The sequence below is a fragment of the Populus alba genome, chromosome 1 (assembly GCF_005239225.2).
Source record: "Populus alba chromosome 1, ASM523922v2, whole genome shotgun sequence".
In the NCBI taxonomy this organism is placed as follows: domain Eukaryota; kingdom Viridiplantae; phylum Streptophyta; class Magnoliopsida; order Malpighiales; family Salicaceae; genus Populus; species Populus alba.
This window is the reverse complement of record NC_133284.1, coordinates 33,394,085-33,408,291: the sequence shown is the minus strand read 5'-3', so window position 1 is coordinate 33,408,291 and position 14,207 is coordinate 33,394,085. Positions and strand designations below refer to the sequence as shown.

Below are 14,207 nucleotides of genomic sequence, written 5' to 3'. Positions count from 1 at the left end.
TATATATATATATATATATATTAAATAAAAATTATTTTAAAAAACAATGTTATTCTAGTAATTCAAAGTATGTGGGAATGATGGGCCTAAAGCAGCTCTGTTGTTGTTCTTCCAAAAGTGCAGGCTCTTCTACCCAAGTCTGTTTTGAATGAGACAAGTCTCTTTACATGAGGTTAGGCCCAAACCCAAATTCAGATACGTACTCACTCTTCACTCTCTAGAACCAACCAGTAATAAAGAACAAAAACACAGAAAGAGAACGAGACCCAAACGCACCAAAACCTCAAGCTTCACTATCACCGCTCTCTCCAAGCAAAGAGAAATCAGTAATCACTCGCTCCAGTCTGCAGTGCACATTGAGTATGGCGACTTCTCTGCTATCTCCACTCTCATCTCCAATCCCAGAATTGGTCAGTTCCTCTGCTCGGTTAAACAAATCCTCCTTTCTCCCATGCTCCAAACTCTTTTTATTAAGCACTCCAAGAAAACAAAGATGTCACTGCTCTTGCAAGTCCCCTACTGCTTCTGGGAGGTCACTGAATCATATTCCCAGCCAGTTTAGACAAGAAAACCTCAAAGATGGACGTCGGTCTCTCTCTCTCTGCTCTGTTTATTTAGTTTGTTATTGCCAGCTTTATTGATTTTTTTTTAATATGGGAATGTGCCCTTGTTTATATTTTTGAATCATTAATAGCTTTTTGGTTTTTCTTGTTTATGGAATTGTTTGTGTTTTAGAGTCTTTAATGGAAAAGACAGCAACATTGGCCATTTATTTACTTGATAATTCGGAGACTGCCTTTCAATCTTCCCTCATCCATGAGCTCGATAAGTCATAATTGCATTGCTATGAGATGAGATGAGATTCAATGATTTTAAGGTTAAGCCGGCAGTATACAGATCACTTATTTTGAATGAGATGACTCCTAATTATTCAAGTTGAGACCTTCAGGTTCATGCCATTTAACTGCAGTCTCTGTTCTTATCGGCACACTTATCTTTCTTTGGTTTTATGGGATACAAAGTGGCCTTTTGTATTAGAATTTGAGAGCTGCAATGGTTCTAGTGTCTTTGACTTGTTAATTTCCCAGCAGCTCCGAATTTGATACTTGGAAGCTTCAAATTCTAACTTCCATTTTTCTTTTATCTTATCCTCTGCAGTGATGGAAAATTATAAAAATTTACCTCCATCTCTTTATGGTCTTACTCCTTCACAAATGGACATGTTCATGACTGAAGATAATCCCGTTCGTCGTCAGTCAGGAAGTGTCACAGAGGTTCTTTCTTCTTAATCACTCCTTGAGATCACCTCTCTAGCTTCAAGATGATCTTGTATTGATTGATTGCGTAACAGTAATTTTTCTTATTGCTTGCTGGAAGTCGAATTTATCTGAGAAACTAAATCATTTCATTACCTTTGTTGACAGGAAAGCATCTCATCTAGAAAGAACTATCTGGACCATGGAGGGATGTATAGTCTATCAGGCATGATGGATCACGGTCCTCCAAAATATAGTATGAGTGTAACCATGTACCGTGGAGGGGGTAGAGGATATGGAAGACCTGAATCTGCTCCACCAGATTTACCTTCTTTGCTCTTAGATGCTCGAATATGCTACCTGGGAATGCCAGTAAGCAACTATTTTTATATGCTATTGCTATCCTCAATATCAACTAGAATTGTTAGTCTATCTTGCCAGGTTGTCTGACTTGTAACATCTTGATAGATTGTGCCAGCTGTCACAGAGCTTCTTGTTGCTCAATTCATGTATTTGGATTATGATGACCCTTCAAAGCCTATTTATCTATATATAAACTCATCCGGGACACAGGTTTGCACTTGAATTCCCCCCTCTTTTCTTTTCATTTTCTGGTAACCTGTTTGTGTCGCCCTAGATAAGCCATCAACTTGTGTTCTAATTATGCCTGAAATCACATTCATGTGGTTGAATATGTGTAATCATTTTCCCTAATTTCTTTTCTTACTGTTTAGAATGAGAAGATGGAGACTGTTGGATCTGAAACTGAAGCGTATGCCATTGCAGACACCATGTCTGTAAGTATCATAATCTATAAGATCTCTTTAGCTCATGCACCAATATCTGTGTGTGCGTGTCTGTTTGTTGTGTGTCTGCACACAAGATTTTCAGTTATTTTGTCACCTTTAAGTTTATGCTATGGAGCAATATTAAATGTGTGTTTGTTGCATGTCTGCATGCAATATTTTCAATTATTTGTTAATTCTTTCATCAATTGTTTAATGTAATTGAAACTTATCCTGTGCATCTCTTTCTATATGCCTGAAGTACTGCAAATCAACTATCTATACTGTGAATTGTGGCGTGGCATATGGTCAAGCAGCAATGCTTCTATCTCTTGGAGCCAAGGGTTATCGCGCTTTACAGCCAAACGCATCCAGTATGCTCCAAACTTCTCTTTAAGTTTAAAAGGATTATCACGACTTGTTTTGGAAAATGCAATTGCTATTTGGAGCTATGGGAGCAGTAATGTGTTTAAAATTATTTATAACTTGAGAACCTATTTGTACTTGAATGGTTTAAAATTATTCCATTCAACATCATGTCTTCTAACTGTATGGCTACTTAAGTACCATTCTTGAGAAAAAGAACATGTGTCAGAACAAGTGAATGACTGATAGGGTGAAGTTCTATCACCTAAAATTTTGCCGGATGTCAGGTAAGTGGTATGATAGTTATGGGAGAGTGTTTATCACTGGTCATTTGTGGCTTGACCTAATCACCAATTTGACAGTTTGTGGTCCTACAGGAAGGCGCACAATCTGTTTTCCACCCAGCAAATCCATCTCCTAACTTCTCGTAGCCTTATAAACTTAATTTCTTATAAAAGAACCTGTGAAAAACATGTACCTGTTTGCTTTGCTGAACTATTTTGATAGCCTTGGCATGAGTGACTAACCCATGCAGCCTGTTGATTGCTCGATCAAACCTATGGAACCTCTTTCAAGTCATGTAAAGGGTTTTGAGCATGAGGTTCTAATAATTTGATTCTGGAATGTAGCAAAACTATATTTGCCTAAAGTCAACAGATCAAGCGGAGCTGCAGTAGATATGTGGATCAAGGTTCTCCCCTACACTCTCCCTTCCTTTTTCTTCCTTCATCAATTTTCGTAACTAACTTTTTTCTCAGGCCAAGGAATTGGATGCAAATACTGAGTATTACATTGAGCTGTTAGCAAAGGGAACTGGAAAGCCGAAGGAAGAACTTGTTAAAGACATCCAGCGACCAAAATATCTCAAAGCTCAGGAAGCCATAGATTATGGGATTGCCGACAAACTACTTAGCTCAAGTGATGATGCATTTGAGAAAAGGGTAATTTTTTCATTGCATTTGGCTTTTGTTTTGTGTTTGATTTCATGTGCATTTGAGTGACAACAAGCCTTCGATGTTCAGGACTATGATGCATTGCTTGCTCAAACAAAAGCCATGAAGGCACAAGCTGCTGGGCCAAGAGCAGCTCCCTCTGGTTTTAGATGATGACACAATATAGTATAGCTGATTATACAGAGGCAACTGCCAAGGTAGGATACGCTTTTGTTGATGGCAGTGCTGGTCCGTGTGGCCAGATAGCTCTGGATCCGTATGCTCATCTCAAAATGCTGTATACAATGTGTATCTTGGGCAAGGGCTATGTTAAAGTTACATGTATAGCAATACGCCACTGGTTCGTAATATTAATGTAATACAAACAACTCCATATTTGTGTTTTGATCTTATTGAACTCCGGGAGAGAATTTATGCCTTTTCAACTAGAGATGAGTTCTCTTTTGTGCAGGGTGTGAACGAAATATTTTTCACACCCAGACCTGGAGCTGTTTTGGGTCACAAACTTTCCAAGGACACTTTAATTAAGTTGGTGTTGAACTGCAGATCCCAAATCTGATTGTTTGTCAGGAAAACTGGTTACAAATACTACATAGGGCAAGTTTGTGACGGTTGCATTTCATCTCATGATTGGTTGAGATTTGAGAGCTTGGACTTCATTATGATTGCTCTTGATGAAGTGCTCAGGGAAAGGCATCACCATCTTTAGTATGATTTCCTCTCTTTTAATCCATCGACAGCAACTGAATTCATCGGTTGATGTTTCAATCATTCAATGTCTCCGTTTGAGCTTTAAGAAATCAAAAGAAAGGCTGACACCTGTTTGTGTCATTGATAGCTTCGAATTCACTTGTTTATTTGCACTTCTGCTAATTCCAGAAATATAACCAAAATGCCATGTCTTTTGAAGAACATGACTATTTTTGCTGCTATTGAAGGTGGAGAAGACGTTAAGGAAAAATACTATATAGAGCAACTAGTTTAAACTTGGCAATAGCCGACAGAATAAATCCACAGAATATAGATTTCTTAGAAGTTGCTGATGCCTCACAATTAGGCTAGCCTATGGCTTCAACCTTCTTCTTGTTGATCTGATTGCAATGCATCTCATAACCATCATGATGATGAATAGATTGTACTGAAAGCTATTGTTATGCATTTTTTCCCCGGGAGACATGACATTTACAAATCCATTTGCATTATTACCTGTGCTGGACACATTCATCCAAAGATCGATTGTTTGCTGTAGCCTGTTCAGCAGGCTTCTTCACCTCGGTGCAAAACTACTTTGCCCAAAGATTGATTGGCTTCACCGTGCAAGTCACACGGTTTACTAAGCACCGTTCATTCTTGCACAACACAGAGGAGTTTTGAACCCCAATAAAACTCATACACGATAGATGAACAAACCCATTCAGAATCTGCACACACAAAAATGGGCGATGCCCTTGTAATGCACAACAGCTTCATATAGTCTTGTGCTTGTATTTACTGTCAAGGCTGCTGCATCCATTATAATTCCCTGTTAGCTGGTAAAACCTTCAGTAACTTCGCAATATCAAATGACTTAAAGTCTTTGCCAAAGCATAAGCTAAGATCCAGGGGTGTTATTCCATCCTGAAAAAAAAAAAAAGCAATTCAGCATTCCTTGGAACAATTTTCCCTTCAAATATAAAATTGCAAACATTTACCTTAGTTCTTCTGGTCTTATCTGCACCATTGACCAACAAAACTTTAACTATATCTCTATTTCTGCTTTGGACTGCAATGTGCAATGGAGTCCATCCTTCCTGCAAGAAATGTTATAAAATTTCTGGGGACCAGAATATGATCAATTGAGCAAAGGGTTCAGAAAAAATTTGGAAACTTGTACTGACATTATCCGCAGCATTGACATCAACCTCGTATTTCATCAGCAACTTTACAGTTTGCATTGCACCAACTTGAACTGCATAGTGCAGAGGGCTAGCACCATCCTATTACAGGGATAAATAAATGGCAACAAATGTTTTCCTTAGAAATGCAAACAAAATTAAACAGGGGCAAAAAACTCTTGCTACAATCAAAATATTAACCTCACCCGATCTCTGATATGTGGACTAGCACCTTTTCTTAAAAGATGACTAATAACAGCCTCCTTTTTGCCAATAATTGCCTTATGCAATGCCGTGAACCCATCCTATGTCAACAATTTCAACTTAAGATTTATGCTCAAAGTATAAGCTATAAACAGAATACAATAAAGGAATGAACTCACATTATCCTGGTCATCAATATCCAATCCATCATCAAGCAACTTGTCCATAAATTTTATCTGTCCAGATAGAGCAAGGGTCTGGAGTGGATTCCATTTTGCCTGAAAGGAGATTTTGCATGTTTACTACTATTTTTCTCATAGCCCATATGCTTTAGCAAATGGCAGCAAGTCAAAATATATAAACGCTACTTCTTAATGAAAAAAGAAAAAAACATATTTCAGCAGGAAAATAGCTCTAAAACGTTATCATCATAGGTTACAGTTGATATTTTGCGGAGATTAGGAGATGCATTCTGTTGGAAAATTGCTCTCTCTTCTGGTCCCAAAAGTTGTTCAACCTCTGCAGTGGTTACAGAACAACGTCAAATTCATAGGGTAAAAAAAAATTTCATCCCTAAAGGAATAGGAAGTTCCACTTGAGAAAATGATAGCATTGCACTATTAAAATAGGGGGGAAGGGAACGGTGAACCCCACCTTTGACAAGATCCTCCTCGTAGTTATTTTCTGTAGTGGAGTTAGTGACAGTGGAAGTAGCTGTGACAGAATTCTTTTCTTCCTCCCGGTTACTCTCAAAATCCAAGTCATTTTTTTTCGCTTCTTCTTCATCTTCTTGGTCATAATCACTGCCGCTTCCATCATCAGGATCTTCCCAAACTCCGTGTTTTGTCTCCAGAGATGATGGTGATGATGCCCATTTTGACCCGGCCGCATAAGCACTAACTCTTAAGCATTCCTTAGAAATAAATAATGGGAATCTTCCAAAACTTAAAAGGGGAATAGAAGAATAGTTGAAAGAAGAGAATCGAGGGAGTAGATAACTGGAATGACAAGTCACTGTAACTCCGGCGAACGCCATGATCAGCTAACGAGGTGTGTGTAGGCGTGGAAAGAACGAGATGGGGACGAAGATAAACAGATGACGCGAAAGCTAGTTTAAAGAAAAAGCAGACGACGAGAAGGCTTCTCTGAGAAGGATATTTTGAAGGGGTTCGAACTACAGGTCGTTCAGAAAATAAAAATCATCAAATATTAAAATATAAGCACGATACGTACGAATGAAAATAGAATCTATGTTCCGGGTTTCTTTATATTTATATTTCATTTAGGATAAATGATTTAGATATTTATATGCTTTCAATAGTAAATTTTGATATAATTTTATTTTTATTTTAATATTATTCATTTGTATTTTCTTGTTTTTATAATTTCAACAATCATGATAATTAAAAATAAAAAGTACCAATATTGTATGATAACATTACAAGTAACTTAAGAAGGATGTTTTACATCATTTAAGGTTATAGTTGTGTATACATAAGAAAACAATGGAAAGATAAATTGAGAAATTTTTAGGAATTAATAAATTTGTACAAAGAATTTTATTAATATTGATCATTTTCTTTAATTAGAGGTGAGGTTCAATTTATAAAGTAGTGTGCTTAAGTATGCAGTAATTTAGAAGTTATTAAATGTACAATAATCAATTAATGTTCTTTTTTTTAGTTTTGGTTTTTAGATATAATTATTGATATACAATTTACACTTATGAATATTACCCATCATACTTAAAATTGTTTATTTGACATGTGTTCCGTGCTGGGTTGTAAAATATTTTTTAAAGAAAAAATGGGTATAGAAAGTATTTTGATATTTTTTTTATATATAAATATTCAAAAATATAAATAAAAAAATTTATATAAATATTTACGTATAATATGTAGGTGAGAGATGAGCTTATAACTGGTGTTTTCCATTTAAATGACAAATATATCTCTAAAATCAGTGGCAACAAAACCAAGCCATTAATTTTACGAGCATTCCACAACTAAAAATCTATTTAAATTATATTTAAAGTAGTAATTATTTTTTAAAATATTTTTTATTTAAAAATATATTAAAATAATATTTTTTAAAAAAAATTATTTTTAACATTATCACATCAAAATAATTTAAACATATCAAAAAAAATATTAATTTTAAAAAAAATTAAATATTTTTTTTAAATATTTTTAAAACATAAAAAGAAAGGAATAGTTAACTGTGTTTGTATTGGTAATACCTTCGGATTATCATTTCATTGAAACTGAGCTGTCTAGACATTACATCCAACATAATCATACAGAACTTGTTCCTTGGCTGCTACTCTGGCATAATGATGATTGTTATATCTAGGAGACTAGATATATGAATAATTACAGAACCCAAAGTTCTAAGCACAGACCTACACGATCACTTAAAAAGAAATGAAACTACAGGGTCACTGGAAGCGAAAAGGTGTTCCAACTTGATTTAAGCATTAGCACACATCAAGATTTGAAAGCTTCATAGGAAACAAAAACGCCTAGAAAACCATGAGATATTGCACATCCAAGATTCTAGAGACCAGTGGTTTTAGAAGGGCTCACTTATGCTGGTGGGTTGGGGTAAGCTTTCGGCTTTGGCTTCACTTCTATTTCATTTACACTTCGTACAAAGATAGCATCTGGCTCATGGCTGGAAAGATGAACATGCAACAATCAGAGAAAAACATTGGAAAGAGAAATGGCGAGGTAAGATTAGAATGACTCTTACGGTTTATCTCCCTCTTCATAAGTGTAACTTGATGCCACAGCCAACAGACGACCATCTCTGCTAAATGAAAGTGCGGCAACACTCGATGGATACTTTGAGTACTGAAAAGAGCAAAATTGTAACAAGCTATAAGCTTTCCACAAGTAAATTAACACTGTCAAATGTTCTGTAAACATGCACCTGATATAGTCTCTTTTTGTTGTTCCCGTCCCATACATTCACAAAACCATCACAACCTCCAGTTGCAAATGTACCATAGCTGCAAGTTGAGCTTGGATGTAAGATAAGTGACCAAAAAATAGTAGAAGAGAAACAGGCTAGTAGTATGACTACATGCCAAACAAGACATCAACTTCAGTCATTGTAAGCTCAAAAATGGAGAAAAGAATCCAGCTTTCATCTTGATCAAGACATAATTACTTGGATGTCTTCAATGAGATTATGTTAGGCAAAAATATTAGTTACGGGCTTCTGAATCCTAACAGAATGAATGCTCCTCTCTAAATAAAAAAAAATCATCTAATTAGCATAAGAACTTGTCAGCTAGGAAAAAGTTGTGAATGTCAGCTAAACTTACACTAGACCTTCAAAATGCACATGGAATGGATTTTGATGTTCATTTTGCTTCTGTCTTATGTATCATATTGTGGTTTGGGTTCGAAGTCCATCTATTCATACAATTTTAAGGTAGAGTCAACTTTTGCGTAGTCAACCCTGCCCTTAAACAGCAAGTGCAAGATACGCCATTTATCATGAGCAAGTTACCATAGCATAACATGAACAGAAACAGAATATAAATCAAGATGCTGCACAATAAACAAAGCATGCATTACATGATAAAAATCAACCTTTGGTGAAAATCTAAACTTTGTTTATCTTTTTTATTTTGTCAAAAGCTCACAAATTCAATGCATGAAGAGTATTCAGAAACTTACACAGGATGAAAAGCAATGGCATTTACAGGATAGACAATGTCCCTTCCAGCCTCAGATTTTCGATGACACTTGAACGCATATCTGCACAAAGTTTCAACTCTATCAAATACATTGAATGAAAGATAAAGGATATTATTTGTTAGTATACATGGGCTGCCTTCATTTTCACACAGTTATAACTTATACCCTAAGTGCATCCATATAATGACTAGGTAACTTGATACAAATCACACATGCATACTACCATCACCAGATTATGGAGAATTCACATTGAAAATGATACCATGAAAACCACAGCATTTTTTGAGAATATAGAGTACACACCACCTGAAAGTACAAAAAGCTCACCCCACAAAAGTTGAATTTGGTGCTTAGTCTACCAACTTTTCCATATACCAAGTCATAGTCATTAGTGACATGACACATGGATTGATTCTTACTCTGTAATGAAGGGTACATTCACTTTTATACACATTTCATATCATGATTGACCTAGTCTCGGATAAGTTGACAGACTACAATCTACCTCACAGTCTCTCCCACAGAGGACGAGCTATAGGGGACAACCAAAAGTTTAATTGTAATGTACCGTATGAATTTCAAAATTTCTTTGAAAATACCCATTAGTGCCTGAAATTGGCATGGAAAAGGAGTAAATTAAACATCTATCATGCAACATTAAAAGTGTTCCAACCAGATATTTACAGTCATCTAACCTAAAGACATGAAAAATCATAAAAAAAAAAAGAAGTAAAGACTATCAGGGAAAAGACAAATCAAATTTGCACTATGCTGCATGGTATAGAGGAAAAGGAACCGTACTTTTTTGCTTGACTGGCCTCTGAAGGATCAAAAAATTCCATTGCAACTCGTCCTTCAACAGAACTGAGAGCATATCCTGCATCATGTAATTCAGGTGAAGAAGAGTCATCCATGAGAGAACTCCAACACAATAAAAATTCATGACATAGATGAAAATCATCACTGCATGTATAAGGCACTTTCCCTGCCAATAATATACCTAACTGAGCTATTTGAAGCAAGAGGATGCTATTCATGGAAGAGCAGAACATAAAACTAAACTATACAAGTATATAGAAGATTCCTTTGAACACCTTTCAGTTTTAGTGAATTTTTCGAGATCTAAAGCAAAACACAAGCAAATAAAAATAGCCTCATGACAAAGCAATTCAAGCAAGTCATTGCACCAACAAACTTAAATGCAGCACAAACAGAATGGCTTGTAATTGAGAGGCAGCAGAACTAGCATATGATTTTACCCACCATAAAATGTAGCAACAAAGACAGTGAAAATGATGTCAGTTCAGTGTCATGATCAATACCTGTGCCATTGGGATAGCACCGCACACATCGAGTTTGATATTTCAGAGACGATTCTCTCCTTTGCTCAGGTAGAGACATATTTCGCAGATCGTAGACATTAACATGTCTTCCTGCAGTAGCTACAACTAAACGATTTCCAACAAGAGACAGGGAGTAAACACGCTCAGGTTGTGGATATGTCCCAACAAGAGTGCGCTCTTGCCCACTAGCTCCTCTGGGATCCCAGCACTTCAGTGTTTTGTCCCAGCTACCAGTGATTACTTGCCCTGTAGTCGGGGAAAGATGGGAAAACAATAATTAAAGAGAGGAATGTGCCATAATCTTTTTATAAGGAGAAATTGTTCCCCGGTATTCTATATAATTATTTCAGTGATGGAATTCTTTACAACCTCATTACAAGTCAAGAGAGCGAAGGCAAGCACATTAGCAGCATGACATCTATAAACAAATCAACTAACATAGCTGAACATCTGAAAAATAAAAGTTCAATGAGCACAAGAGAGCCAGTAACTACAATTGCTTGTCTTTAAAGCTTAAAATAATTTTTAAAGCTTTGCCCATGTGTTGACTATTTATCTTTTACCTTCCGAGCCTATTTTTCTTTTGATTGACTGGTTTTAGCATTTTCAAATATTATTCTGTTTTTTCTGTTTCAGGGTCTCATTTGTGCATTGCCGTACTTGGGATTGCACATTTGCAACCCTAGGGCCTGTTACTAAATATACCTTTACCATTACTGACAAAGATATCCAAGTAAAAAGCAATAATCAAATAAGCAAACCATTTAGTCCATGCAAATAGACAACATTAAAGCACAACAGATCAAGCTGGACATATAAACATGCATCAACAAGATCAAACACTAACAAGTGGTAATTAGAGGCAGATTGTCTCACAAGTTGGACATACGAGAGAGTGTCAATGAGACCAAACACTAACGAGTTATACACACCAGAAGTACCTCGCTTTCAAAATTACACAGCTTTTCAGACAATCATAATTCAAGCACACCTACCTGCTGCATAAGAGTACTCGATGCAGCGAACAGGTGCATCGTGCCTTCCCAGAATATCCTCCTTCCCGTGGTTAAAAACCAACCTAAATAATCAAAATTAAAAAATCTAAACCAATTTAAAAAAGAAAATCTCTAGACAGTCTTGCCATAACATACTACTCAAAGCCAATTCCTAAATTCATACATTTTGCAGTTTAGTATAAAATCTGCTTCAATATACCTTCTCGAGAACCAAACAAAAAAGATAGTGAAAATCAACTAACTAACCGTCGCACGGTATTGTCCCCGCTGGCACTGAACCCAGAGGAATCGTCGTGGAAGCAGCAATCAAGCACGGCACCACCGTGCAAAAACTCTCCTCTCAAAGCATTAGCACTGGCGTCGTATAATCTCACAGTCTACAATAAATAAATAAAAATCAGATATTGAGTTATTCAGTAAAATTTGAAGATTGGGAGTAACTTGATTGGTGAGGGCGTACCTTGTCCCACGAGGAGACGAGTAGGAGATCGCTGTGATTGGAGAATCGAAGGTTCGAGATACCGTCTGCTGGTGGATTCGAGAGTTCGCGGCCGGAGAACGGTGGCGGGATGACAGCTGTCATCGCGTGATTGTACGGAGGGATATTCAAAAGAGCGTGAGAAAGCGGGTGTTCTGAGTGTTAGGGTATTGAGGGAGAGTAAAGGGGGAAGGAGATTTGAAAGTGCGAGGAGGGTAAACCTTAACTTTCACCCGTTTTTTTTTTTTTTTTTTGGATTATTTTGAGGAGGAGAGAGGGGGATTTGAATTTTTAAATTCAAAATAAGATTGGGGCAGGCAACGGTGATCTACTTACTGATGCATTGATCAATAGTGATCGTCACGGTTTTCAATCTTCCATGTTTTTCCGCTTCTTTCGTTTTGTTTCGGAGTTTGATTCCATTTATAACTTCGATAAAACTACAGATCAGTACGCAGCTTATACAGCGCTGTACAACTCAGTTTCCATTCTTTAAATCTTTGCTTAGGCCTTGTTTGTTTCTATAAAGTAGTTTTCAGGAAACTATTTTCCAAACTTTCCTGTATTTGTTTATTATTAGAAAAGTTAGTCAACGGAAAACAATTTCTAGTCAGCAAAAAATACTTTCCGGTCAACGGAAAACACTTTCCAGTTAATTTTAGTCAAAAAAAAAATTGACTTGGTTTTCAGGAAAGTGTTTTCCTTTAAGCTTGTGTTTGTTTTCCGGAAAGTGATTTCCGGGAAAGCACTTTCCAAACTTTCTTGTGTTTGTTTGCCAGTAGGAAAGTTGGTCAATGGAAAACACTTTCCAGTAAAAAGAAAATTTGGCTTGGTTTTCAGGAAAGTGTTTTCCTGAAAAATTTGAGGGGAAAACACTTTCCGGAAGTTGTGAAAAATTTAGAAATGTTATTATTTGCTGATTATATCAAATTTGATCCTCAAACTTTTGATTGCTATATATATTTTGTTTTGAATATTTATTTTTCAATTTCATCTCTTAAAATTTTATTTTTATATTAACTTTAGTCCTTATTTTTATAATTGCTATTTGCTTTTTTCTTATCATTTTTTTATTGAAATTTTTTATTTATCAAATTTGATCCTCATTCTTTTGATTGTTACTTATTTTATTTGAAATAATTTATGAAATGTTGATTATTATTATTTTAATTTCTTCATTTTTTATTTTTTTTTAATTTGTTAGATTTGATCCCTATTATTTTGATTATTATTTGTTTTATTTGAGATAATTTATGAAATTATATTTTTTTTTTCAATTTCATTCTCATTCAACTTTTTAATTTGTAAGATTTATTCCTCATTATTTTAATAAACTTGAGAAAAATAAAATATTAATAAGTTATTTTTCAGCTCATTTTCCATGACATAACTAAACACTGGAAAGTGTTTTTCAATTCATTTTCCATAACACTACCAAACATCGGAAAATACTTTCCCGGAATTCACTTTTCCCAGAATTCACTTTCCTGCAAACAAACGGAGCCTTAAACTTCATGATACTCGTAGTTTATGACTAATTGATCAAAAAAATATCTTGCACTTTCCATCAACATGACCTTAGTCCCTAGCCCTTTTCTTTAATCTTATTTATATCTTCAATCTTTCTTTTTTTCTGTAATGCCATCCCTATATCCAACTTGTTAAGTTTAATACAAAAAAAAATTGGATTGTAATTCAAATTAATGTACAATCAAATTTGATATTCTGGAAGGTGACATGGACAGAGGGATGGTATTGTAAAAAAAAAAAAAAAAAAAAACAAGAGGCTAAAGACCTAGATCAGATTAAAAGAAGATTGGAGACAAGTTATTGGTGGTTTTTTATCCTAATTGAAGGGCGATTCCTTTTGATTTATCTGGAAAGGGGAGATTGGTAATAAAAAGATGGAATTGAAAAAGATTGGAAATAAATATGCCAGGGATTTCATAAAAAATCCCTCCATCTTTAAAATAACATAATTTATATAATTTAAATTCCTTTAAACTATTTTTAAAAATAATTTTTGATATAAAAATTCATTTGTATTATTTCTCAATATCTTGATAGAGAAAGAAGACAAAAAGATTACCATATCTAGGCAATAAGAGAGTAGGTCACCATTTAAGCTATTTCCAACCACCAAAATAGTTTTTTTTAATGTCTACGAGTTTCATGTGATGAAATAGATTTGATGGTGGTGTTTTAGAGACTTAATATTATCTGAA

The 14,207-nt window shown here is 35.3% G+C and overlaps 3 protein-coding genes across 3 annotated transcripts; 1 reads left to right on the top strand and 2 right to left on the bottom strand.

Annotated features, from left to right (window-relative positions):
* Positions 1 to 232: 232 nt before the first annotated feature.
* LOC118055407 (ATP-dependent Clp protease proteolytic subunit-related protein 1, chloroplastic) lies at positions 233 to 3,788 on the top strand. The gene is made up of 9 exons (XM_035067304.2): positions 233 to 585; positions 1,159 to 1,274; positions 1,425 to 1,628; positions 1,725 to 1,829; positions 1,991 to 2,053; positions 2,304 to 2,415; positions 3,037 to 3,098; positions 3,166 to 3,348; positions 3,430 to 3,788. The coding sequence occupies exons 1-9, from the start codon at positions 363 to 365 to the stop codon at positions 3,511 to 3,513; spliced, it is 1,152 nt and encodes a 383-aa protein (XP_034923195.2). The 5' UTR covers positions 233 to 362; the 3' UTR covers positions 3,514 to 3,788.
* Positions 3,789 to 4,310: 522 nt separating this feature from the next.
* On the bottom strand, positions 4,311 to 6,563 carry LOC118055488 (ankyrin repeat domain-containing protein EMB506, chloroplastic). The gene is made up of 7 exons (XM_035067408.2): positions 6,093 to 6,563; positions 5,878 to 5,957; positions 5,618 to 5,716; positions 5,441 to 5,539; positions 5,238 to 5,336; positions 5,052 to 5,150; positions 4,311 to 4,977 (listed from the first exon to the last, which is right to left on the bottom strand). The coding sequence occupies exons 1-7, from the start codon at positions 6,472 to 6,474 to the stop codon at positions 4,873 to 4,875; spliced, it is 963 nt and encodes a 320-aa protein (XP_034923299.1). The 5' UTR covers positions 6,475 to 6,563; the 3' UTR covers positions 4,311 to 4,872.
* Positions 6,564 to 7,661: 1,098 nt separating this feature from the next.
* Positions 7,662 to 12,408, bottom strand: LOC118055489 (mitotic checkpoint protein BUB3.2). The gene is made up of 9 exons (XM_035067410.2): positions 11,965 to 12,408; positions 11,751 to 11,881; positions 11,484 to 11,566; positions 10,468 to 10,734; positions 9,947 to 10,022; positions 9,125 to 9,205; positions 8,370 to 8,448; positions 8,190 to 8,290; positions 7,662 to 8,111 (listed from the first exon to the last, which is right to left on the bottom strand). The coding sequence occupies exons 1-9, from the start codon at positions 12,085 to 12,087 to the stop codon at positions 8,024 to 8,026; spliced, it is 1,029 nt and encodes a 342-aa protein (XP_034923301.1). The 5' UTR covers positions 12,088 to 12,408; the 3' UTR covers positions 7,662 to 8,023.
* Positions 12,409 to 14,207: the final 1,799 nt, after the last annotated feature.

Excerpts from the sequence above, each read along its gene's own strand:
- LOC118055489 (XM_035067410.2), bottom strand. The coding sequence starts at position 12,087 with ATGACAGCTGTCATCCCGCCACCGTTCTCCGGCCGCGAACTCTCGAAT. Across the intron at positions 11,882-11,964 it reads TCGTCTCCTCGTGGGACAAG|ACTGTGAGATTATACGACGC; the intron begins GTACGCCCTCAC and ends TATTTATTGTAG. Across the intron at positions 8,291-8,369 it reads ACAAAAAGAGACTATATCAG|TACTCAAAGTATCCATCGAG; the intron begins GTGCATGTTTAC and ends TGCTCTTTTCAG.
- LOC118055488 (XM_035067408.2), bottom strand. The coding sequence starts at position 6,474 with ATGGCGTTCGCCGGAGTTACAGTGACTTGTCATTCCAGTTATCTACTC. Across the intron at positions 5,958-6,092 it reads CGAGGAGGATCTTGTCAAAG|AGGTTGAACAACTTTTGGGA; the intron begins GTGGGGTTCACC and ends TAACCACTGCAG. Across the intron at positions 4,978-5,051 it reads ATAAGACCAGAAGAACTAAG|GATGGAATAACACCCCTGGA; the intron begins GTAAATGTTTGC and ends TTTTTTTTTCAG.
- LOC118055407 (XM_035067304.2), top strand. The coding sequence starts at position 363 with ATGGCGACTTCTCTGCTATCTCCACTCTCATCTCCAATCCCAGAATTG. Across the intron at positions 586-1,158 it reads AGAAAACCTCAAAGATGGAC|TGATGGAAAATTATAAAAAT; the intron begins GTCGGTCTCTCT and ends TATCCTCTGCAG. Across the intron at positions 1,629-1,724 it reads TATGCTACCTGGGAATGCCA|ATTGTGCCAGCTGTCACAGA; the intron begins GTAAGCAACTAT and ends ACATCTTGATAG.